The sequence below is a fragment of the Pleurodeles waltl genome, chromosome 8 (assembly GCF_031143425.1).
Source record: "Pleurodeles waltl isolate 20211129_DDA chromosome 8, aPleWal1.hap1.20221129, whole genome shotgun sequence".
In the NCBI taxonomy this organism is placed as follows: domain Eukaryota; kingdom Metazoa; phylum Chordata; class Amphibia; order Caudata; family Salamandridae; genus Pleurodeles; species Pleurodeles waltl.
The window spans coordinates 1,351,809,830-1,351,834,975 of record NC_090447.1 but is presented as its reverse complement, the minus strand read 5'-3'; the positions used below and the strand labels follow the sequence as shown (position 1 = coordinate 1,351,834,975).

At 47.1% G+C, this 25,146-nt stretch overlaps 1 protein-coding gene across 2 annotated transcripts in view; it reads left to right on the top strand.

Moving 5' to 3' along the window:
• The window catches only part of DYNC2H1 (dynein cytoplasmic 2 heavy chain 1), a 1,541,159-nt gene that overhangs the window by 955,832 nt on the left and 560,181 nt on the right, over positions 1 to 25,146 (top strand). For both annotated transcript variants that reach the window (XM_069202358.1, XM_069202357.1), the window contains one exon: positions 3,379 to 3,522. In XM_069202358.1, the coding sequence (XP_069058459.1) occupies positions 3,379 to 3,522 (144 nt within the window). The remainder of the gene's footprint in view (positions 1 to 3,378; positions 3,523 to 25,146) is intronic.

Sequence of the window (25,146 nt, the reverse complement as noted above, 5' to 3'; positions counted from 1 at the left end):
CTCGGGATCTCTTCAGCGCTGCAGGCAGGCAAGGGGGGGATTCCTCGGGGAAACCTCCTCTTGGGCAAGGGAGAGGGACTCCTGGGGGTCACTTCTCCAGTGAAAGTCCGGTCCTTCAGGTCCTGGGGGCTGCGGGTGCAGGGTCTCTCCCAGGCGTCGGGACTTTAGGTTCAAAGAGTCGCGGTCAGGGGAAGCCTCGGGATTCCCTCTGCAGGCGGCGCTGTGGGGGCTCAGGGGGGACAGGTTTTGGTACTCACAGTCTTAGAGTAGTCCTGGGGTCCCTCCTGAGGTGTTGGATCGCCACCAGCCGAGTCGGGGTCGCCGGGTGCAGTGTTGCAAGTCTCACGCTTCTTGCGGGGAGCTTGCAGGGTTCTTTAAAGCTGCTGGAAACAAAGTTGCAGCTTTTCTTGGAGCAGGTCCGCTGTCCTCGGGAGTTTCTTGTCTTTTCGAAGCAGGGGCAGTCCTCAGAGGATGTCGAGGTCGCTGGTCCCTTTGGAAGGCGTCGCTGGAGCAGGATCTTTGGAAGGCAGGAGACAGGCCGGTGAGTTTCTGGAGCCAAGGCAGTTGTCGTCTTCTGGTCTTCCGCTGCAGGGGTTTTCAGCTAGGCAGTCCTTCTTCTTGTAGTTGCAGGAATCTAATTTTCTAGGGTTCAGGGTAGCCCTTAAATACTAAATTTAAGGGCGTGTTTAGGTCTGGGGGGTTAGTAGCCAATGGCTACTAGCCCTGAGGGTGGGTACACCCTCTTTGTGCCTCCTCCCAAGGGGAGGGGGTCACAATCCTAACCCTATTGGGGGAATCCTCCATCTGCAAGATGGAGGATTTCTAAAAGTCAGAGTCACCTCAGCTCAGGACACCCTAGGGGCTGTCCTGACTGGTCAGTGACTCCTCCTTGTTGCTTTCTTTGTTCCCTCCAGCCTTGCCGCCAAAAGTGGGGGCCGTGGCCGGAGGGGGCGGGCAACTCCACTAAGCTGGAGTGCCCTGCTGGGCTGTGACAAAGGGGTGAGCCTTTGAGGCTCACCGCCAGGTGTCACAGCTCCTGCCTGGGGGAGGTGTTAGCATCTCCACCCAGTGCAGGCTTTGTTACTGGCCCCAGAGTGACAAAGGCACTCTCCCCATGGGGCCAGCAACATGTCTCTGGTGTGGCAGGCTGCTGGAACTAGTCAGCCTACACAGACAGTCGGTTAAGTTTCAGGGGGCACCTCTAAGGTGCCCTCTGTGGTGTATTTTACAATAAAATGTACACTGGCATCAGTGTGCATTTATTGTGCTGAGAAGTTTGATACCAAACTTCCCAGTTTTCAGTGTAGCCATTATGGTGCTGTGGAGTTCGTGTTTGACAGACTCCCAGACCATATACTCTTATGGCTACCCTGCACTTACAATGTCTAAGGTTTTGTTTAGACACTGTAGGGGTACCATGCTGATGCACTGGTACCCTCACCTATGGTATAGTGCACCCTGCCTTAGGGCTGTAAGGCCTGCTAGAGGGGTGTCTGACCTATACTGCATAGGCAGTGAGAGGCTGGCATGGCACCCTGAGGGGAGTGCCATGTCGACTTACTCGTTTTGTCCTCCCTAGCACACACAAGCTGGCAAGCAGTGTGTCTGTGCTGAGTGAGAGGTCTCCAGGGTGGCATAAGACATGCTGCAGCCCTTAGAGACCTTCCTTGGCATCAGGGCCCTTGGTACTAGAAGTACCAGTTACAAGGGACTTATCTGAATGCCAGGGTGTGCCAAATGTGGATACAATGGTACATTTTAGGTGAAGGAACACTGGTGCTGGGGCCTGGTTAGCAGGGTCCCAGCACACTTCTCAGTCAAGTCAGCATCAGTATCAGGCAAAAAGTGGGGGGTAACTGCAACAGGGAGCCATTTCTTTACAGTGAAGTTCTGCGCCACATTGATTAAAATAGCAGCACCTGGAAGGACTGTGTGCTCATTCAACCGGGGCTCAAACTGCTGTGACTACATTAGCAAATGGAGTTCTTGACTTCGACTTTTGCCAAAAAAACACTACTTTCTGGACAGTGTGGTCCGCGGAGAAGGGGATTTTGCCCCTCAGTTCTACAGAAGGTTCTGGGTGTGTGTCTATTCACAGCTAACCTATTCGGTACAGCTTTGGCATCTATTCAAAAGATGGGGAATCTGCCATTAGAAGTCTCTAATAGAAGAACAAGTTTCTTATCTTCTGTAACTGTGAAGCCACAGATTCCTCACTGACTCTGCCATCCTCCCTGTTTTGTGATTCAACTCTATCCCTTTAATAGGATCACAAGTCTAGGAATGTATAAACTGGTCTACCAATTGGCTTTTGTGACTCTGTGACTGGGCTTGCAGACAGTCTCAATAGCATCTGACAGCGCGTAAAAGTGGCACCTGGATAGGTTCTGTACGTGATTTCCAGAGCAGAACGGCATTGGTGCGCAGCCACATGACGCCATCTACTGGCGCATAGAGGTACTGCCGAAAAGTTTCCGGATCCAACCTGAAGTCCGGGGAATATTCAAAAGGGGAGGAATCTGTAACTAGATACAGAATGTACCGAAAGAGTGTTACAGAAGGTATGTAACTTGTTTCCCTATTCCACATTTGTACTTTTTCTCTTCCACCTAATAGTACTTGATAGTAGTATGCCCTCAAAAAATACCCACAGATCTAACTATAATTTACTCAGCCATAAATTATTTTTGACTCATGCCCCTAAAAAGATATTGAGGGGGAACTATTAAATTGCAGAGGATAGTAAGATATATTTTAGCAGAAAATATCTATGCCTTTGAGAGACCTGAAAAATATTCGCTTGTATGATTTCTAGTGGTAGCCTGAAAAGCCATAGCAGACCAAAGTGTCGCTGAAGCGAGAACAGCACCAAACCACCAAAGTTTTTTTTTTTTTTTTTAAAGAACATGTTTTAGTATAGAGATTCATACGTCACTATGGCCATCTCTGAGATCCTGATTCAGAGTTTGAGGGAGAGGTTACTCCCCTCACAAACGTGACGGATATCGCTACCGCCGTATTATCCGTTCCATAGACTATAATCGAATTGTAATACTGCGAATGGGATATCCGTCACGTTTGTTAGAGTAATCCCCTCTGTCAAACTCTAAATCAGGCCCGAAGCGCGGTATACAATACATGTTAATACTACTCAACTTTTGGTACTCAAAAGGGTGTTATTAATTTGTATTTAAATGTGCAGGTACTGGGGTTTGCGTACAGGGATGCTTCTTTTGGTTTGATGCTCGTGGAGGTGGGTTTGACCTTGATAGAACGAGTGAACTGCATGGATTTATTTTTTCTCGTTTGAAAGTTACACTCGGTGAGCGTTAGATGGCGCCAAGCCCCATATCTCATTCTCATTTTTCTCGTTCACAGGAACGCGATGCCTATCTCCCTCTGGCAGAAACCGGCAGCAAGATGTACTTTATTATCTCAGACTTGTCCAAAATTAATAACATGTACCGGTTCAGCTTGGCGGCATTTTTGAGACTTTTCCAGCGGACCCTTCTTAATAAGCAGGTGGGCAACGTAATGGACGGGAAAAGTACAGTAGGAATGTTAAAACCCTGTTATTAACAGTATCCATTGCTCTTTCGCGTATGCTTTTGAATAATACCTGTGATTTGTTCATAGTCTTGTTTCCACTGATTGGGCATTTCATAGCGAATACATTTTTAATTAACGGCTCATTGGGATCTATTAATATTCAAACCAGTGACGTTCAGATTATGCACAGATCTCAGCATGGGGTGCATAAACCCATCGAAGTCAAAGTCAATGTGCACGTCAACAGGACCTGTTAAGATGTTATATTAAAATGGGGTACAACAGTTTTCTTAAATTTACTTGTCATTTGTTACGTTTGGGGAATACGTTGGCCGCTAGAATTACATGTTAATTCGGCTGCAGCGTTTTTCGCATATGATAATTGAATCTTGGCATTTGCCGAATAATTCATAATCTGCAGATTTTAGCCGGACAAAAAATGTTGTCCCTGGCTCAAACGGCTCAAAAGTTAATTAAAATGTGGCGAGACTGTGCAATATAAATCCTTTTGCAAAGGTTGACTCACCACTTTTAAGTTTCTTATTGCTGTATGTTTGTGTTAAATTGGTACCTGGTACCAATGAGGTGACTTTTTTCTGGACAATGATAGCTTGTAAAAATGACAAAATAAGTAAGTAATGCTGTTAGCAAATGTGCCGCATTACGATACATAATTTGCCTTTTCTTGTCACATAATTTAGTCAACGTGCCGCATAATCCCCGTGGTTTTAGTAATAAATTATTGTTTGTTTAAAAGTTAGTTACGGGACCAAATTGACCATTCATTTAACATAGCAGACTTCGCCTGAGACTGTTTCTCTCACATTAAGGACCACGTAACTTATGTATAACACAAACTTCCTCCCCTCTGCGTTTTGGCGTAGTCCACTAACATCATTAGCATGCTACAAATACAGTTCTTAGAGATAAAAGAAGGACTGGCCAACAGAGTAGGCTTGCCTGTCATATGCATATAGCAGGCGAACTTGTTGTAGGTGTGGAACTTTGCTAATCATCCGTCAGTGGCCGAGATTCATTCACATATTACCACAGAGGCTCCCCTCCATGCTGTGCCAGAACCAGCACATTTTATAAACATGGCATCTTTTCCGGTTCTGTGTTCTGTTGTAGACCTTGATATTTCCCATGCTCCTAGAAATAGTATATGTGAGAAATCTGGTTCGGTGAGGTGTGGCCGGGCCCAGAACAGTAGCAACTTACCGGGTCCCAACTGTGTCTATGGGGGAGACTTTGAATGTGCCTTTTGCCGCGGTCCCTTATACTGGGGAATATGTACTCCTCTTATCCCTTGACTTTGGATACTGAAGCGGAGCAGTCCAAGGCAGACTCAGCAACGTGCTGTTAGCTAGAAACTCCAGAACTCTACAACACCCAACATGTACACAAAATTCGTTGTCAAGGCACTGGTAACGCGTCACTAAATGCTGTGTGCACCATTACAAATATGTACAATAGTTTAGTGGGGTATACAAATTGGAACACCCACCTAAAGGGACCTTGCATTATAAACAGCATGCAAAACATCTAGTTTAAAGATTTATCACAGGGACGTCTATCCCGGTATATCTAGTCTGTTTCCTTTATCAGAGGTACCATGTAACATTTTACGCCTGAAAGCTATAACATCTTAAATCAGCATTACTTTCTTTAAATGGTTATTCCTTTATTAGGTGGCTTTTTACTATTTATTAGCTAGATCTGCAGGTTTTGTCATTGCAAAAATGAAGGATTTCTCCTCCATATAGCAGCTGCTTTTCTACGAGGTCTTCATAAGGAACACCATTCACGTCCTCCACAGCAAACCATCCTCCTTGCCCGTACTCCCCTGTCACTCATACTTAAAGCTGTTTGTGCAAGGTGACTGTGCACAAAAGGAAGACCCACAATGCCTACTCCCATACTCCCGAAAGCACTACCAAAGTACGGTTTCAAATAGAAGTTCACAAGGCCATCTCCTTTATGGCCATCTGCAACCCCACTCTTCACTGTTGCCATTGCAAATAGTGAATTGAAGAGTTAAGGCATGGAGAAGTTAAAATGTGTGAAACCTAGGAATGTGAATGCAGTTTCTTTCCTAGGTCAGGGAGCTTTGGCTTTGCTGACCATGTAGCAGTATAGCCCATAGCTCAGGAGAAGCCAAGACCAGGCAGAGCTGTAGTCCAGGCACAAATCTTCACTTCATGAGAATAGACCAAATCAATGGATCACGATGCAGTCAGAAACTGAATACTGTTCCAGCCCCGGATAGCAGAACGGGTTTCAGAAGAATGGAATGGGCCATGGCCCACATAGTAAATCTTCTGCTATCTCTTGAGTAAGAAAGAAACCCTATCACCCTAAATGAGCCACACTGAAAGGTGAATCATTCTTTGGCAACCCCAAAATGAGGACTGTAACTGAATTATGTTGACGGTCCACAGCTGGCCACTACTACCTAAGCTAAGGAAAGGAAACATCAAAGCTAGAGTAGAGGTCTGGGAAAGAAATTCATTGGATGTTAACTGATGTAATGTGACTACGTCAGAACCAAATACGAAAAAAAGGAAACCTCATTTTAGTAATAAATCAAATGTCTGCTTTTTCTCCTGCTGTGAACAGTGAATGTTATTGTTAGACTTTTCAGCCTTAGGGTGGTCTTCCCCAAACTTAAAGCCTTACTACTCCATGTTTTTGCAGATCTCGTTTTTGTTGACTTTCGGTCTCTGCACACTTTACCACTGCTAACTACTTTAAACATGGTAGAATGGGCTTACACCCAATTGGCATATTTAATTTACTTGTAAGTCCCTAATAAACTGGCACTGTAAATTAAATGCTAGTAGTAGTCTTGCAGCACTCATTCTGCCACCAACTTAGCTAGCCTTTTGAGCATGTCTGAGGCCTGCCATTGAAGCCGGTATGTGCAGTTTTAAACCTCCATTTCAGCCTGTCTAAATAAACCCTTTGCCCTGCCTAAACCTTTCTTTTTAGTACGTATGTCACCCCAAGGTTGGGCCTAAACAATCTATAGGGCAGGCTCCAGTTTATTTAAATAGTTGGACACATACTTTTAACTTTTACATGTCCTGGTAGTTAAAAACTCTTGATTTTTTTTTCACTACTGCAAGGCCTGCCTCTCCCGTAGTATAACATAGGATTAACTTGTTACAGTTAATAAGTGATAACTTTCAGTTGGGAGCAGGTAGGAATGCCAAGTTTGGTGTCTGAAGAATTGTAATTTAAAACCCCTTTTTAATATTAAAGTCTAATTTTAAGTCACAATTCTGAAAATGCCACTTTTAGTAGGTTGGAATTTTCTTGTCTGAACTATTTGGTGTCTGCAGCCTGTGTCCTGAGTCTCATAGCTAGGTGCAGTTGGTCTTTGTGTATTGCTCCCACACATTGAAGCAAAGGGGGAATAGATGTTGGCATGAGGGTCATCTGGGTCTTGATGAGGGGAAGGAGCTGCCACATCACAAAGGCACTGCCCAGCATGCTCACAGAGGGTTTTAACACTATACGTTTGTGTCCCTGGACAAGCTGAGGCTAGGGCAGGGAGGCAGGAAATTCCAAACACCTCTGAGAGTTGAATCCTCTGAAACCTTCCCCTGGTTCGTAGTGGGAACCAGGTATAAATAATGGACCCTCAGACCCAATTCATTAGTACACCTCTGGTTCTGTGGAAGTCTCAGAATGACTGCAGTGCTGCTCTGCAATAAGGACTGCTACTCTACTACCTGAGAGAGAAGGAAGGTCTCTCATGATGCACAAATAAAATGCCTGGAAAACCTTGATATCTCCGGTTCTGTGCTAAGTTGGCTAACCTCATTCCTGAGCGAGAGGTGCTTTCAGATCCTCGAAGGACCTTGTTACTCTACAAGTTATAAGTTGAGGTGTGGTGTCCCACAGGTTTCATCGCTTAGTCCAACCCTCTTCAATACTTATGTGCGTTCATTATCTGATATTGTGAGGGCGTTTGGATTTGCAATGCTTTCTTACGCAGATAATACTCAATTGGTCTTCTCACTATCCCAGGATATTCAGAGTACCTCCACGAAGCTGTATAGCTGTCTGATGGAGGTAGCCAAATGGAGGGGAGATAGTTGTCTTAAATTAAATGGCAAGAAAACTGAGGTATTGGTGGTTGGCAGTTACTCATCCATTTAGCAACAAATCAGCTGGCCATCTATGCTAGGTGAGCACCCTCAACCAAAAACTGAAGTAAAAAGCCTGGGCTTTATATTAGATCACAAACGCCCATGGCTTCTCAGGCAAATAGAATTACCGGCACCTGTTTTGGCATGTTGAGAGCTCTCTGTAAAATCCTGAAATGGCTTCCATTTGAAGCATGAAGGATTATTATCCAGAGCCTGATATTATCACACCTGGACTAAGGAAACTCTATATACTTAGGGAGCCATAAGGCAGTCATTAGGAAATAGCAACTTATTCAAAATACAGCAGCCAGGATTCTTTTGGGGGTTCCAAAGTTTTGTTCAGCAACTGGTGCTCTCAAATCCCTGCACTGGCTTCCAATTTGGAGTAGGATCCCGTTGAAGACTCTCTGTCTGATTCATTAGACCAAACACAAGTAGGGCCCAAAAATTATTCAACAATTTGTTTTCCCTTATATGCCAAAGAGATCTCTTAGATCGTCCTCCCTGGACCTCCTTGTCATACCCAAGATACGGAGAGCCAGGGGCAGCGGACGGTCCTACTCCTACTTGGCACCTAAGTTGTGAAGTTCTCTCCTAGTGAACCTGAGAAGCGAAAATAATTGGCTATACTTTTGCAAGCAATTAAAAATGTACCTCTTCAAACACATAATGCTAGAATCGGCAAAACATATCTGGAGAGCCTCAGTGGCCCGAATATATGGCTGGGGGCACAAAAATGGGAAGCTTCTGCATTGGCTGGCTACCCGTCCTCCGGCCAACAGAGTTATTCCTGAGATTTTAGAGGCCTCGGGCTCCCTCTCCAAAACACCTATTGAAATTGCGCAGAGTTTCGCCTCCTACTATGCCCGCTTATATGCAATGCACCCCCGCCCTGCCATCGAGAGAGAGGCTCCCCTCCTAAACAATATTATCCTTCCTCAGGGTCTCCTCAGAGACAAGAGACAGACTAGACGAAACCATTAGCTTCGAAGAATTCACCAATGCGATCTCCAGCCTGGCATCAGGTAAGACCCCAGGCCCTGACGGTTTCCCAGCAGAGTTATACAGGAAATGCAGTGATATCCTGGGTCCACACCTGCTTAACATGTATGAAGAGGCTGAGAGATTAGGCCGCTTCCCCACTGAGATCGATCAAGCTACAATTGTTGTGATCCCTAAAACCCGTCCCCCATCACGACAGTGTTCGGCGTACCGGCCCATCTCACTCTTAAACACTGAGGTCAAAGTGCTTTCCTCAATCCTTGCCTCCAGATTGAAAGAAGTAATGCCCACTCTGGTACATCCTGACAAATGTGGCTTTATGTCCACTCGCAGCACCAGACACTGCATTAGGCGGCTACACATGGCCCTGGCACACCACAAGACTCTGTCGCATACGCCCTTGGCATTGCTCCTACTTGATTTTGAGAAAGCCTTTGACACGGTGGACTGGTCTTACCTCGAGCAGATTCTGCAAAGAAACGGGCTCGGCCCCAAATTCTGAAGCCTGGTGAGACTCCTATACTCCAAGCCGACAGCCCGAGTCCAGGTGAACGGAGTGGTTTCTGACCCATTCCCCATTGGCCGTGGAACCCGGCAGGGATGCCCACTATCTCCCTTGCTCTTCGCGCTAATAATAGAACCCTTAGCGATAATACTACGAGGAGACCCACTGATCGAGGGCTGGTCCTGGCCCACCTGCTTAGAGGATCGTGTGGCGTTATACGCAGATGATGTCCTCCTATATATTTCCAACCCGGCTAAAAGCGGCCCCCGCGTGCTAGAAATCCTAGGCCTCTTCTTGGAGGCCTCGGGATTGATTCTAAACCCCACCAAGTCCCTACTGGTCCCCCTGCATCGCTCCAGAGACAGTGTGGACTGGCAGCGAAATATCCCAGTACGAAGAAACAGTTTTAAATACTTGGGAATATATATCTCACTCCTCCCCGAGTTGACATGGGAGCTTAATATTACACCGCTAACTAGAAGAATCAAGACTGATCTCCTACGCTGGAGGACCCTCCCCCTTAACCTGCTTGGCAGAATAGCGCTTTACAAGATGATGACCCTCCCTAGGCGCCTCTATTTATTGCAAAATTTCCCGTTTCCCATACCCAAGAAATGGTTCAGGGAAATGGACTCACTGGCACGTCAATTTATATGGAGCGGAGCTCGTCCACGACTGGCGCTCAAAACCTGCCAGAGAGATGTATACGAGGGGGGTTTAGGCATGTCCAATATCCACTTTTACCACCTTGCGACGCAATTACTTGTGATTAACGACTGGGTGGGAGGTGGGTGGACAGACCCGGCATACCGATTGGAACTTCAGACCATGGGCTACCCTCGGATCTTTGACACCCTCTACGGGGGTCCGATTACCCTGGATGTCCCGGATGTAACTAAGGTGGTTTTACAGGGATGGCAGACTGGTCAAAGGTCGACGGGGTGGCGGGGGCGTCTCACCCAGCAGACTCCGCTATGGCATGGGAGGCACTTGGCACAGGTGGCGGGCCTGGAAGGTTTTCGAAACTGGGACAATGTGAGAAAGTAGCCTCTTTCTAGCCTTGTTACCCCCACTTTTGGCCTGTTTGTGAGTGTATGTCAGAGTGCTTTCACTGTCTCACTGGGATCGTGCTAGCCAGGGCCCAGTGCTCATAGTGAAAACCCTATGTTTTCAGTATGTTTGTTATGTGTCACTGGGACCCTGCTAGTCTGGACCCCAGTGCTCATAAGTTTGTGGCCTATATGTATGTGTTCCCTGTGTGGTGCCTAACTGTCTCACTGAGGCACTGCTAATCAGAACCTCAGTGGTTATGCTCTCTCATTTCTTTCAAACTGTCACTAACAGGCTAGTGACCAATTTTACCAATTTACATTGGCTTACTGGAACACCCTTATAATTCCCTAGTATATGGTACTGAGGTACCCAGGGTATTGGGGTTCCAGGAGATCCCTATGGGCTGCAGCATTTCTTTTGCCACCCATAGGGAGCTCTGACAATTCTTACACAGGCCTGCCACTGCAGCCTGAGTGAAATAACGTCCACATTATTTCACAGCCACATTACACTGCACTTAAGTAACTTATAAGTCACCTATATGTCTAACCTTTACCTGGTAAAGGTTAGGTGCAAAGTTACTTAGTGTGAGGGCACCCTGGCACTAGCCAAGGTGCCCCCACATTGTTCAGGGCCAATTTCCCTGACTTTGTGAGTGCAGGGACACCATTACATGCGTGCACTACATATAGGTCACTACCTATATGTAGCTTCACAATGGTAACTCCGAATATGGCCATGTAACATGTCTATGATCATGGAATTGCCCCCTCTATGCCATCCTGGCATAGTTGGCACAATCCCATGATCCCAGTGGTCTGTAGCACAGACCCTGGGGTTTCACTGCAGCTGCTGCTGCTGCCAACCCCTCAGACAGACATCTGCCCTCCTGGGGTCCAGCCAGGCCTGGCCCAGGATGGCAGAACAAAGGACTTCCTCTGAGAGAGGGTGTTACACCCTCTCCCTTTGGAAAATGGTGTGAAGTCAGGGGAGGAGTAGCCTCCCCCAGCCTCTGGAAATGCTTTCTTGGGCACAGATGTGCCCAATTCTGCATAAGCCAGTCTACACCGGTTCAGGGGACCTCTTAGCCCTGCTCTGGCGCGAAACTGGACAAAGGAAAGGGGAGTGACCACTCCCCTGACCTGTACTTCCCCTGGGAGGTGCCCAGAGCTCCTCCAGTGTGCTCCAGACCTCTGCCATCTTGGAAACAGAGGTGCTGCTGGCACACTGGACTGCTCTAAGTGGCCAGTGCCACCAGGTGACGTCAGAGACTCCTTCTGATAGGCTCCTTCAGGTGTTAGTAGCCTATCCTCTCTCCTAAGTAGCCAAACCCTCTTTTCTGGCTATTTAGGGTCTCTGTCTCTGGGGAAACTTTAGATAACGAATGCAAGAGCTCATCCGAGTTCCTCTGCATCTCTCTCTTCACCTTCTGCCAAGGAATCGACTGCTGACCGCGCTGGAAGCCTGCAAACCTGCAACATAGTAGCAAAGACGACTACTGCAACTCTGTAACGCTGATCCTGCCGCCTTCTCGACTGTTTTCCTGGTGGTGCATGCTGTGGGGGTAGTCTGCCTCCTCTCTGCACTAGAAGCTCCGAAGAAATCTCCAGTGGGTCGACGGAATCTTCCCCCTGCAACCGCAGGCACCAAAAAGCTGCATTACCGGTCCCTTGGGTCTCCTCTCAGCACGACGAGCGAGGTCCCTCGAATCCAGAAAACTCTGTCCAAGTGACCCCCACAGTCCAGTGACTCTTCAGTCCAAGTTTGGTGGAGGTAAGTCCTTGCCTCACCTCGCTAGACTGCATTGCTGGGAACCGCGACTTTTGCAGCTACTCCGGCCCCTGTGCACTTCCGGCGGAAATCCTTTGTGCACAGCCAAGCCTGGGTCCACGGCACTCTAACCTGCATTGCACGACTTTCTAAGTTGGTCTCTGGCGACGTGGGACTCCTTTGTGTAACTTCGGGTGAGCACCGTTTCACGCATCCTCGTAGTGCCTGTTTCTGGCACTTCTCCGGGTGCTACCTGCTGCTAAGAGGGCTACTTGTCTTGCTCGACGTCCCCTCTACCTCCTGGTCCAATTTTCGACCTCCTGGTCCCTCCTGGGCCACAGCAGCGTCCAAAAACGCTAACTGCACGATTTGCAGCTAGCAAGGCTTGTTGGCGTTCTTTCGGCAGGAAAACACTTCTGCACGACTCTCCACGGCGAGAGGGATCCGTCCACCAAAGGGGAAGTCTCTAGCCCTTTTCGTTCCTGCAGAAACCTCTGCTTCTTCTGTCCAGTAGAAGCTTCTTTGCACCCACAGCTGGCATTTCCTGGGCATATGCCCATCTCCAACTTGCTTGTGACTTTTGGACTTGGTCCCCTTGTTCCACAGGTACCCTAGATTGGAAATCCATCGTTGTTGCATTGTTGGTTTGTGTCTTTCCTGCATTATTCCTCTAACACGACTTCTTTATCCTTAGGGGAACTTTAGTGCACTTTGCACTCACTTTTCAGGGTCTTGGGGAGGGTTATTTTTCTAACTCTCACTATTTTCTAATAGTCCCAGCGACCCTCTACAAGGTCACATAGGTTTGGGGTCCATTCGTGGTTCGCATTCCACTTTTGGAGTATATGGTTTGTGTTGCCCCTATCCCTATGTGTCCCCTTTGCATCCTATTGTAACTATACATTGTTTGCACTGTTTTCTAAGACTATACTGCATATTTTTGCTATTGTGTATATATATCTTGTGTATATTTCCTATCCTCTCACTGAGGGTACACTCTAAGATACTTTGGTATATTGTCATAAAAATAAAGTACCTTTATTTTTAGTATAACTGTGTATTGTGTTTTCTTATGATATTGTGCATATGACACTAAGTGGTACTGTAGTAGCTTCACACGTCTCCTAGTTCAGCCTAAGCTGCTCTGCTAAGCTACCATTATCTATCAGCCTAAGCTGCTAGACACCCTATACACTAATAAGGGATAACTGGGCCTGGTGCAAGGTGCAAGTACCCCTTGGTACTCACTACAAGCCAGTCCAGCCTCCTACAGACAACATAGGTATTTCCACTCTGGGTGATGTCTGGAGAGGGTCGCACATGCGGTCCTTTGAGGACCTCCAGAATTTTTTTTCATTGAATAAGACACAGTTCCACAGGTATCTCCAGCTCCGCCACGCCCTACTAGTACACGTCCGGGTGGGAGAAGCCATACCCGAGCATAGTCCTATGGAGGCCAAGGTGCTGATGGGGGGTCTGGGTAGGGGAGGTGTTTCTCAGATATACCGTACCCTGATCACCGGCACCACAGGTTCTCTGGAGGGGCTCCGCCGGAGGTGGGAGGGATGGACGGGCCCCATGGAGGAGATGGACTGGGACGAAGCACTGATGGCCCAGCTTGCCCTAGCGATGGCTACACGCCTTCAATTGATACAAACATATTATCTTCACACAGCCTATCTTACACCCGTCAAACTACACAGAGCGGGCTTACGCCCCACAGCGGAATGACCACGATGCAGAAGCCCTACAACCAACTCTTTCCACATGGTGTGGACCTGCCCAGCCATGGTGACCTATTGGGAGGCTGTCTTGCAGGAAATCTCTGGGGTCCTACAGGAAGATATAGAGAGGAAACCTCTGCTCCTCCTTCTGGGGATCATGGGCGACACTGGGTTGAGGAGACCAGATCGAGCTTTCCTTGGGGTAGCATGCTTAATGGCCAAGAGGGATATAGTGGCGGGCTGGAAGGCTAAAAGTGCACCAACACTGACTAAATGGAGAAGAGGGGTAGACTGGTGTGCGCAGAGTGAAAAACTTGTATATGAGGCTAGAGGATGTCCAAATAAATATAATAAGATATGGGGGAAGTGGGAGGCCGCAGCAGGTTCCTAAACTAAACAAAGTATAACCTCCAATTATATTGTACTGCCTGGGATTATGGGCTCGACCGTTGTTAGATGCCCGTTGGCATCCTGTTAAATGTATGTATCATTGTATTCACTTTCTTGCAAAACAATAAAAAGTCTTTATATAAAAAAAAAAAAATGTACCTCTTTCTAAAAACAGAGTAAAAGTCGGTCGCCTTCTGGTATTCTTCAGCGATGGGAAGCTTGGTTTCGGGTAGCTAGGTACTTTATAAATCTGATAATGAATGAATTAATTTTGTGAGGACCACAAAAATTACTCCAAAGACTAGTTGGCTGGCCTCCTGATCAGGGTCTCAGAGACAGAAAAGGCTCCAACCACCTTGAACCCAGCACTTGGACTCCACCCGCTTTGAGTTTTGCCCCCTAGTGGTGCCACCCCTGTCCTGGACCCTTAGAAATGGACTTGAAGGTGCTCTGCTAGCCCAGCTGTGGTCCTGTGAGCAGAACCGATGCAGCATGATTTACCTCCTCGCAGCAGTTTTGAAACCGCTGCTGTGCAACACATCTCTGACACAGGACCTCGCATCACAGCCCTCAACCTCCTTGAAACCGCCGCTTTTTGACACATCCTCGACACAAGGATTCACATCGCAAGTATCTTGTTGACAATATCCTTGACGCAGGACTTTGCACTGCAGCCCTGTAGCTTCTTTGGAACCGCCACTGCCTAATATTTCCTCAATGCTGGATTTCTCAACACAAGCCTCTCATAGACTGCATCTTCTTTGACGATGCAGTTCTCTGCATCGCAGCCCCACAGTTCCTCGGAACTGCTGCTGTTCGACGCATTCTTGTTGGGGGGATCGTGCAACGCTCCACAACCAGGATTTAGGGTACTTTGTTCAGTGGGCCTAACTTGGTCCCTCTATCCGGCCCACGCTCCATCATGGTCGGCCTGGATTTGTGACTTTGTTTCTGTGCTGTGCGACCTGATAACCACAGTTTGGCGCTTTGTGCTTCTAGACACAATGTTTACCTACAACTTTGAAATTGCATTCCTCTAGTTCTACTGATTGGATTTCTGTCATTTTGGTGTCAAATAATTTATTAAATTGTACTCTGTATTTCTAAATTTGTGCAGAATTTGTTTGTGTTGTAGTTTCACTTCATTCCTTTTGAAGTGCCGGGTAAATACTTTACACATTACCTCTAAGTTAGGTCTGACTGTTTTTGTGCCAACGTACCAGAGGGCTAAGCACAAGTCAATTAAGGGTTTCTTGAGTTCGCCCTAAAAGGAATTGTGGTTGCTGCTTAAGCTGGGTTTCATCTCCCTCAACCAGTAACCCAATTTCCAACAAGTAGGATGATGCAAAAGATTGTGTCTGATATAGACTTCTACCTGCAGATTCCTTTCCTTTGAATTTCCCAGACGTACGACTGAATCCAGAAACTTTTGCTTGAGCAGTACCCCTGCTCTATCCATCGGGTGGCTCCGTTTGGTTCCTCATGGTTTTCGTTGAAGTCGGATGTGACGTCACGGTCACCTATATAAGTGCCACCCAGGCACGCAGACATCAGTTAATTTTTTCACGACTTTCCACACCAATAGCGCAAAGCCATGAATTAAACTGGCGATTGTGTGCCCAATCTAGTGACCTGAAAAGGGATCATCCTGACCCTAGAAAATGAGTCCGCAGAGCCGGGAGGCATAGGTGGTTGTAAGGAATCTGCAACTAGACAGAGTCCTACCAGATAATGCGTTACCAAACTTGTTCATCTGATAGACTTCTAGCTGCAGATTCCTTACCTTTGAATAAATACTGTAGCCATATCCTCCTGGCAGTGGGCTGGGGACAAATTTTCTAAACTAGAAAGTCCTACAGAACAAGCAAAATTCTTATCCCTGTGGACCTCACTGTCCAGGCAGTAGTGTGCAACGACGCCCAAGTTTCTGGCTTGACAGATATCCCTGACTGGTGAGCAGCCTGAGGGGACAGTTGTGAAGTGGATCAAATGGAGCACACATGAGGTAGGTGAGAACCAGCTTCAGGTCCCACTGAGGCATAATGAAGGGTGAAAGGGGGAACATATGTTCAAGCTCTTTGAGAAACCTATTTACAACAGGGGACTTAAACAAAGAAGGTTGGTCAGGCTGCCGCAGAAAAGTGCACCCTTAAGTGCGGCCAGTGTCTCTACCAGATAATGCATTACCAAAGGTAAGTAACTTGTTCTTTCATACCAGAATCTTCATTAATCCTCAGAAACCATGTATGTGGCATATTGATTGGATGACTTTAAGTGGGTACATGAAAAAAAACAAGTGGGGGGAAGGAGGGAAACAAGTCTTCTCAGGGTAACAGTCTCTCTATCAGTACTAGCAAAAAGCAAAAGTTAGGTGGTGGATCTCACTGGAGATGTGGGGGTTCCCTAGCTGTGTTCGTGTGGTACAGGGGACCCTCACAGAAATCATTGTGTCTGGTTATTTATGAAAAAGTAATCTGAACCCTCATGCAACAGCCTACTTGTCATGCTTCATCATAGGGTTGTCTTCATCTGCCCAACAGTATTGTTTGGGGGAGTTGATGGACTCAGTCTATCTGACTGATAGCACTTTGGTGGTTTCTTGTGGTCTCAGATGTTGGTGAGATCTGTAGGAATCTGTGTAAGGTTAAAAATCTCTGCAGTAAGCACCTTATCACTATGTTTTATTGTGGGTTTAGTAACTGTGGCATATTAGAAGCAATGATGGAGACAGTTGGGATTATTGCTGCTCCTTTCTGCCTGAAGTAAACATATTTTAGCCGTGTCTGTGGAATGCTATACTTGTTTGACCCTGCTTCGATGCCCCGCCATATTGAAGATTTTGAATGTTGGATTATTTATTTTACTGGTATAGGGAGCTGGGTTCTGGTTGCAGTACCTCCCCCACCCCTCCAACCACACACAGTTTTTGCCTGTTTTTTAGGTGGAACTGTGACTGACGTGCCCTGGGTTACTGCTAACCAATTCCCCAGTACCAGTGTTCCATCCGTAAAACAAGTCTCCTGGTCACCTGATCCCCAGCACTTCTGTAAGTCTCTACTTAATGGTGCCTCTGGTACCTAGGGTGAGGGTTCTGAAGAGAGCCCCCTAGAGCTGCAGCACAACTTGTACCACTCTGAGGGACTCAGAACCAATGTTATGCAGACTGCCATTGCAGGCTGCGTGACAAGGTGCTCCCAAAATTGAAAACACGACATGACACACACTTGTGTGCCATGTTCCCTAAAAGACTGCTTGTAATATCTGTAAGTCACACCTACAGCAGACCTTCAGCCCTAGGGCAGGGTGCATTATGTTACAAGTGAGGCCATATATGCATGAGCAAATATCTATATCTTTGTTGATTCTTAGACATAGTAAGTGCACAGCGAAGACATTTGTCGTATCAAACATCTCATATTAACAAACCCTTACTGATTCGGGTGATGAATTTATTAATGCATGCAACCATAGGGCACCTTAGAGGTGACCCCTGAAAAACCTACCAACTGCTGGTGATCTCACGGACTGGTTGTGGCCAGCCTGCTACCAACAGATGAGAATTTGACCTCCCAGGAGGAGAACCTCCACTTTCGAGAGGTCTGAAACAAAAGCCTGGCTGGTCCGGGGTGTTATCCTCTCTTCCCACAAGGTGTCCTGTATTCAAAGGCAGGAGCTTCAAAGAAGCTGTAGGAAAGCATCCGTTTTGGCATGGTTAGCCCCTACTTTTTGCCTGGTATCTGATGTAATTTTGACAGAAAGTACACTGGGCTTCTGCTAACCAGGTCCCCAGAGCCAGATCTCTTTCCCCTAAAATTGCAGTAGTTTCCCCAACTGGTGAAATATTTAGCATCCTGTAAGTCTCTAGTAAATGGTACCCCTGATACCTAGGGTCTGGGTTACTAAAGAGGGTCCCTAAGTTCTGAAACACAAATTGTACCATCCTAAGGGACTCGTCACCAAGCACATGACAGGCTGCCATTGCAGACTGCGTGTCTTGATGCAGATAAAAGTGAAAACACCACATGGCACACGGCCTGTGTGCCATGTCCTCTAACACTGCATATAATATACAGGGAGTGCAGAATTATTAGGCAAATGAGTATTTTGACCACATCATCCTCTTTATGCATGTTGTCTTACTCCAAGCTGTATAGGCTCGAAAGCCTACTACCAATTAAGCATATTAGGTGATGTGCATCTCTGTAATGAGAAGGGGTGTGGTCTAATGACATCAACACCCTATATCAGGTGTGCATAATTATTAGGCAACTTCCTTTCCTTTGGCAAAATGGGTCAAAAGAAGGACTTGACAGGCTCAGAAAAGTCAAAAATAGTGAGATATCTTGCAGAGGGATGCAGCACTCTTAAAATTGCAAAGCTTCTGAAGCGTGATCATTGAACAATCAAGCGTTTCATTCAAAATAGTCAACAGGGTCGCAAGAAGCGTGTGGAAAAACCAAGGCACAAAATAACTGCCCATGAACTGAGAAAAGTCAAGCGTGCAGCTGCCACGATGCCACTTGCCACCAGTTTGGCCATATTTCAGAGCTGCAACATCACTGGAGTGCCCAAAAGCACAAGGTGTGAAATACTCAGAGACATGGCCAAGGTAAGAAAGGCTGAAAGACGACCACCACTGAACAAGACACACAAGCTGAAACGTCAAGACTGGTCCAAGAAATATCTCAAGACTGATTTTTCTAAGGTTTTATGGACTGATGAAATGAGAGTGAGTCTTGATGGGCCAGATGGATGGGCCCGTGGCTGGATTGGTAAAGGGCAGAGAGCTCCAGTCCGACTCAGACGCCAGCAAGGTGGAGGTGGAGTACTGGTTTGGGCTGGTATCATCAAAGATGAGCTTGTGGGGCCTTTTCGGGTTGAGGATGGAGTCAAGCTCAACTCCCAGTCCTACTGCCAGTTCCTGGAAGACACCTTCTTCAAGCAGTGGTACAGGAAGAAGTCTGCATCCTTCAAGAAAAACATGATTTTTATGCAGGACAATGCTCCATCACACGCGTCCAAGTACTCCACAGCGTGGCTGGCAAGAAAGGGTATAAAAGAAGGAAATCTAATGACATGGCCTCCTTGTTCACCTGATCTGAACCCCATTGAGAACCTGTGGTCCATCATCAAATGTGAGATTTACAAGGAGGGAAAACAGTACACCTCTCTGAACAGTGTCTGGGAGGCTGTGGTTGCTGCTGCACGCAATGTTGATGGTGAACAGATCAAAACACTGACAGCATCCATGGATGGCAGGCTTTTGAGTGTCCTTGCAAAGAAAGGTGGCTATATTGGTCACTGATTTGTTTTTGTTTTGTTTTTGAATGTCAGAAATGTATATTTGTGAATGTTGAGATGTTATATTGGTTTCACTGGTAATAATAAATAATTGAAATGGGTATATATTTTTTTTTTGTTAAGTTGCCTAATAATTATGCACAGTAATAGTCACCTGCACACACAGATATCCCCCTAACATAGCTAAAACTAAAAACAAACTAAAAACTACTTCCAAAAATATTCAGCTTTGATATTGATGAGTTTTTTGGGTTCATTGAGAACATGGTTGTTGTTCAATAATAAAATTAATCCTCAAAAATACAACTTGCCTAATAATTCTGCACTCCCTGTATGTAAGTCACCCCTCTAGCAGGCCTTACAGCCCTAAGGCAGGGTGCATTATATGACATGTGAGGGCATATCTGTACAAGCGGATATGTCCTTGCTATGTCTTTGTCGATTCTTAGACATAGTAAGTGACCAGAAAGCCATTTTTAACATGTGCTGGACGCTGGTCACTCTAACTTCCCTGGCTGCATGATGGACGATAGGGATGTTTGGTATCAAACATCTCATATTGGTGACCTCACAGTGTAGGGGTGTCCTCGGATTTTGGGTCTTTGTGGTTCCGGAGGCTGCAGAGTCCTTTCTGCAGAGTTGGTTGGAGAGCAGGTCCACTGCTCACAGACTTGAGTCTTTTTTTAAGGCAGGCAGTCTTCCCAGCTTTCTGGAGAGTCAGCTGCAGGACAAGGCCTCTTCTGGTGCAGAGTCCATAGAGGAGCGCAGACAGGCCGGCGGGTTTGGTACCAGGTCGGCTGCTTCTTCTTCTCTTCTGCAGGTGCATCTTTTCTTTGTCTGTTGCCTCTTAGGTCACCAGGATCTGAGTTCTTAGGTGCCACCTAAATACTTAATTTAGGGGCGTCACAGGGAGTACCACGCATTAGCCAATGGGCTGACCACCTTTAGGGGACTACACCCGTCTTATGACCACTTCTGCTGGCAAGTGGGCATAACACTAACCCTAGTGACCTAATTCCTTCCAAACAAGATGAAGGAACTTGGTAAGTAGTGTCCACTTCAGCTTGTCCACCTTAGTGGTGGGACGGGCATGAAGTTGGCACTCCTCCTAATTTAACTAATTTTCCCACCAGTGCTGCTACCAAAAGTGGGATCAGGACAGGGGGGTTGTACATCTCCGCCATTAGGAGAGACCTGGGTCACATAACAAAGACAGCAAAGCCCTTGAAGCTCCCCATCCTGGAATGTCCATCCTGCCTGGGAGAGAAGGCGACACCTCCTGACCAGTGCAGGCTTTTGTCTGAAGCCCTCGATAACCCTGGCTTTCACCTTGGGGAGCCATAAACAAGTCTGTGGTGGCTGAACTGGTCAGGACCAGTGAGTCAACACACTTGTAGTTGGTAGGTTTTCAGGGGGCACCTTTAAGGTGCTCTCTTCATGCATTTTTAAATAAATCCATTGCTGGGGTCAGTGAGGGTTTATCATTCTGAGATGTTTGATACCACACATCCCAGGATTCAGAGAAGCCATCATGAAGCTTGGGAATTCGTAATGACCAGTGTCCTGCACATGCATTTTAAATGGCTTCCCTGTGCACCTAGAATGTCTCAGAATCAACAGAGACATAGCAGGGCATATCTGCTCATGCAGATATTCCTTCACATGTGCCTGAACGCACCCTGCATTAGGGTTGACTTACACGTGGCACGTGCAGTGATAAGGGAACCTGGCACACAGAGGTGTGTAACAGGTTGTGTTTTCAATTTAGCCTGCACCAAAACATGCAACCTGCAAGGGCAGCACTTGTGTGAGTTTAGTGAGAGTTCTGTGGGGGTGGCACAACTGGTGCTGCAGCCCTCATAGGCCTTCCTTTGTACCCCAGGCCCTAGGTACCTAAAGTTTGTCAATTGTGCAAAACAACGGTGAAGTTTTGGGGAAAGAGAACTGGCACTAGGGACCTGGTTAGCAGGGAACCTATACACTAAAATTCAGAGCCACATCAGAAATCAGGCAAAAAGTGGGGGCTAACAATGTCAAAAAGGGTGCTTTCCTACTTGACCCACTCCCAAATGAAAGAGGATGAAGCCAACCTTTCCCTAAAGAGTCTTCATCTTCTAAGTGGAAGAACCTGGAAAGACCATCTGGATTGGCATGGTCAGTCCCAGGTCTGTGTTCCACGGTGAAGTCCATTTCCTGTAGGGTGATGGACCACCTTAACAGTTTGGTATTTTCACCTTTCATCTGCATAAGCCATCTGAGAGACCTGTGGTCAGTTTGAAGAAGTAAGTGAGAGCCAAACAAGTATGGCCTCAACTTCTTCAAGGAGCAAACCGCAGCGAAGGCTTCCCTCTCAATGACAGTCCAGCGCTGCTCTCTGTAGAAGTAACCTCCTGATAATGAAAGCAACAGGTTGGTCTTGGCCATCATCAAAGATTTGGGATGGGACTTCTCCTATCCAATGTTCAGAAGCATCTTTCTGCACTTTGAATCGCTTGGTGTAATCTGGAGCTTTGAGAACAGGTGCTGAGCATATTGCTTCTTTCAGGGTGTCAAAGGCCTTTTGACAGCTCACTGTCCAGTTTGCCTTTTTTGGGCATTTCTCAGATGTCAGTCCAGTGAGAGGGGCCACAATGGAGCCATACCCTTTCACAAACCTCCTGTAATACCCAGTCAAGCCAAGGAATGCCCTGACCTGAGTCTTGGGTGTTGGAACTACCAACTCCGGAATTGTCTGGATCTTGGCTTGCAGTGGTTGAACTTGGCCTTCACCTATAAGGTGTCCCAAGTGTACAACCTGGCCCTGCCCTTTCTGGCACTTGGTTACCTTGATAGTGAGACCTGCCTTTTTCAGAGCCTAAAGAACCTTCTCCAGATGGATCACGTGACCCTGCCAGGTAGAGCTAAAGACAGCAATATCATCTAGATATGCTTTACCAAAGTCTTCTACCTCAGCTAAGACTTTGTTCTCCAACCTTTGGAATGTGACAGGAGCATTCTTTTAGTCCAAAAGGGCATAACAGTGAACTGATAATGCCCGTCAGGAGTGGAGAATGCAGATTTTATTTCTGCTACAGGGGTCATACCTAGCTGGCAGTAGATGTGAGATCCAAAGTACTGAGTTATTTGCCTGCCACTAACCTGTCAATTAGCTCATCGGCCCTAGGGATGGGTCGAGCATCGTTTTTTGTTACAGCATTTAGATTCCTATAGTCCACACACAACCTCATTTGTTTCTTTCCACCCTAGGAATGAGGCTTGGGGACTAAAACCACTTGGCTGGACCAGGGACTTTCAGAGTACTCAATGACTCCCAATTCCAGCAACTTATCGACCTCAGCTTTGATGCGCTCTTTGACATGGTCAGACTGTCTGTACATTTTGTATATGATAGAGAATTCTAGCTTCAGATTCCATACCTTTAGAATTTCCAGATGTCAGCTTGGAATCGGGATCTTTTGCTGAGCAATACCCTTGCATGTGCTGTTGGGTGGCGTCGTTTGGATCTGCGTGGCATTGGCGTCATTGGAGCCGTCTGTGATGTCATGGTTGCTTATAAAGGCACCACCCAGGCGAGCGTACGTCATTCTTTTCCTTCCTTGCCGGTTAAGCACAGATCCGGAACAGAGCTACCCTCTGTCTTTTTTGACAGGCCTTTTTCGACCTTTTTGTCAAGACTATTTTCATCTGTGCGTGGATAACCTCAAGAAAGACTGGATTCAAGCTGTGTGGCCTCTGCCATCGTGCCATATCGGTGACGGATCCACACCAGGTATGTGTAGAGTGTCTCAAGCGCGACGAGGAGTCGAAGTGGTGCTCGGACTGTCGGGCAATGGCTCGGAAAGCTTTGAGGTAGTGGTCCCTGAAGCTAATGGCATCCCGGCTGTCGACATCGACAGCCGCGAGTCCTCAGAGGTCCAAGTCCAGGTTGAGGAGAAGGTCGTGGGACCTCTCCAGGATCCCCAAGTTCTCTTCATGTCACTTGAGGTCCTCCGGGCACTCGGGGAAGAGACACAGGAAGAAGAAGAAGAACTCCAAGCTGACTTCGAATTTGCCTTGCCTGTTGGCCAATGAGGCAACTCAGGAACATCGACGTTCTATGCACTGTTCCGTGGAACCAAAGCCAGGGCTGACTTTGCACCTTCCTCCCTTTCTGGAAGCCCGAGCGACCCCCTGCACAGTTGAAGGAGTTTTATGAGGCCATGCGCCTCATATTAAAGCATGCCTGCCCCACAGGATCGGCAGAGGCCCTATCAGGTTCCGCAGCTGCAGCTTTGTTGGGTCCTCGTGGATCCGATTCTGGATCTGGAACGGCACCAGCTTCATACAGTCGACCTTCTCCAGCGCCGCTCCGGATGTCCCACCGGTGGCAGAAGCCTTATTCTTATCACCAACAACCTGGATCTGGAATGGTGCCACACAATGCCAATTTCGGCACCCACAGGTGCCAGCTCTATGTTTGAGCATTTACTTGAACAGCCAGGCACTGGTGAGGAAGGAGGGTGGGTGAGGTGGGTTTTGGACCCTCTAGAAACCCACATGGAACCGTTGGACTGGTATGAGGAACTAGGAGAGGCAGGTGGACTCAACACTTCTCCAGATATTGGCTTGCTCTCCCCTCCTACGGTGGTGTAGGGGGCTGGCCCTCTATGTAGTACACAAAGTAGGCACAGTGTGTGGGGGTCCCAGACAACCTCACATTGGTTTCTAGAAGCAAAAACTAGATCACCTAATGCTCTAATTTTTGGGGTCGCTTGGTTGAGCAGTTAGGCTAATTTTGGAAAAGTGCAAAGCATTTGTTGTATTCACAGTATCAATAATGTGACTCACACATAAAGGAATAACTGAAGACCAATTTATAAAAATACTTCATATTTTTATATACCTTTTAAGACCAAGATTATCAAAATTGGTTAATTATTACTTATTAAGTTATGAATTTTCACGTTTTAATAAATGCAGTCTTTCTATTTGTAATTACGCACCATAGGAATCAATAGGCAGTCACTTTTAAAAATGCATATAACATCGTACAGTTGCTCTACCAAGTTCAGCTTTGGCAGTTTGGTCGCAGTCGTCGGTAGGCACACTGTGCCATCAAGAGAAGTTCGAGCGGCTCTGGGTTCCGGCGGGAGCAGGGTTGGAAAGACTCTTGGAGCTGGTTCAGGGCCACTGTGAGGGACCACTTGGAAAAGGTCTGCAGGGGCAGGTTCAGAGGTGATGACCTGGGAGCACAGCTTGTTCCTGGTTGCAGGGTACAGGGCGGCTGGGTGCAGGGCGAGTTGTTGATCCAAGGACTGTGCAAAGATGTGTTTCTGGTCCAGATGCAGGTCACGGTCGATTGCAGGACAACGGGGGCACTCTGGTGGGACGCCCAGGGTGTTCCTGAAGTCCCCCAACTGGGGCTTCCTTCTGGTCCAGTTGCAGCTCAGGGGTAGCTGTTTTACTTTGTTTCCAACATCCACTGACCAGTACCTGGGGTATTGGCATGACTCGGCCACTGGAGGGCGCAGTGCCACCAAACTTGGCACACTTGCGGGGTTTGTCCAGTTGGTTGTCTGTGTTGTCAGGTCTGGCTGCGACTTCTGGTTGCGGAGATATCGGCTGATCATTGAAGTGACCGTCACTAGCTTGTTGCTTTGCAGAGTGGTGCCTCTACTCAGAAGGGAGATCAAGGGGGATTTGTGAAGCCTGGAGG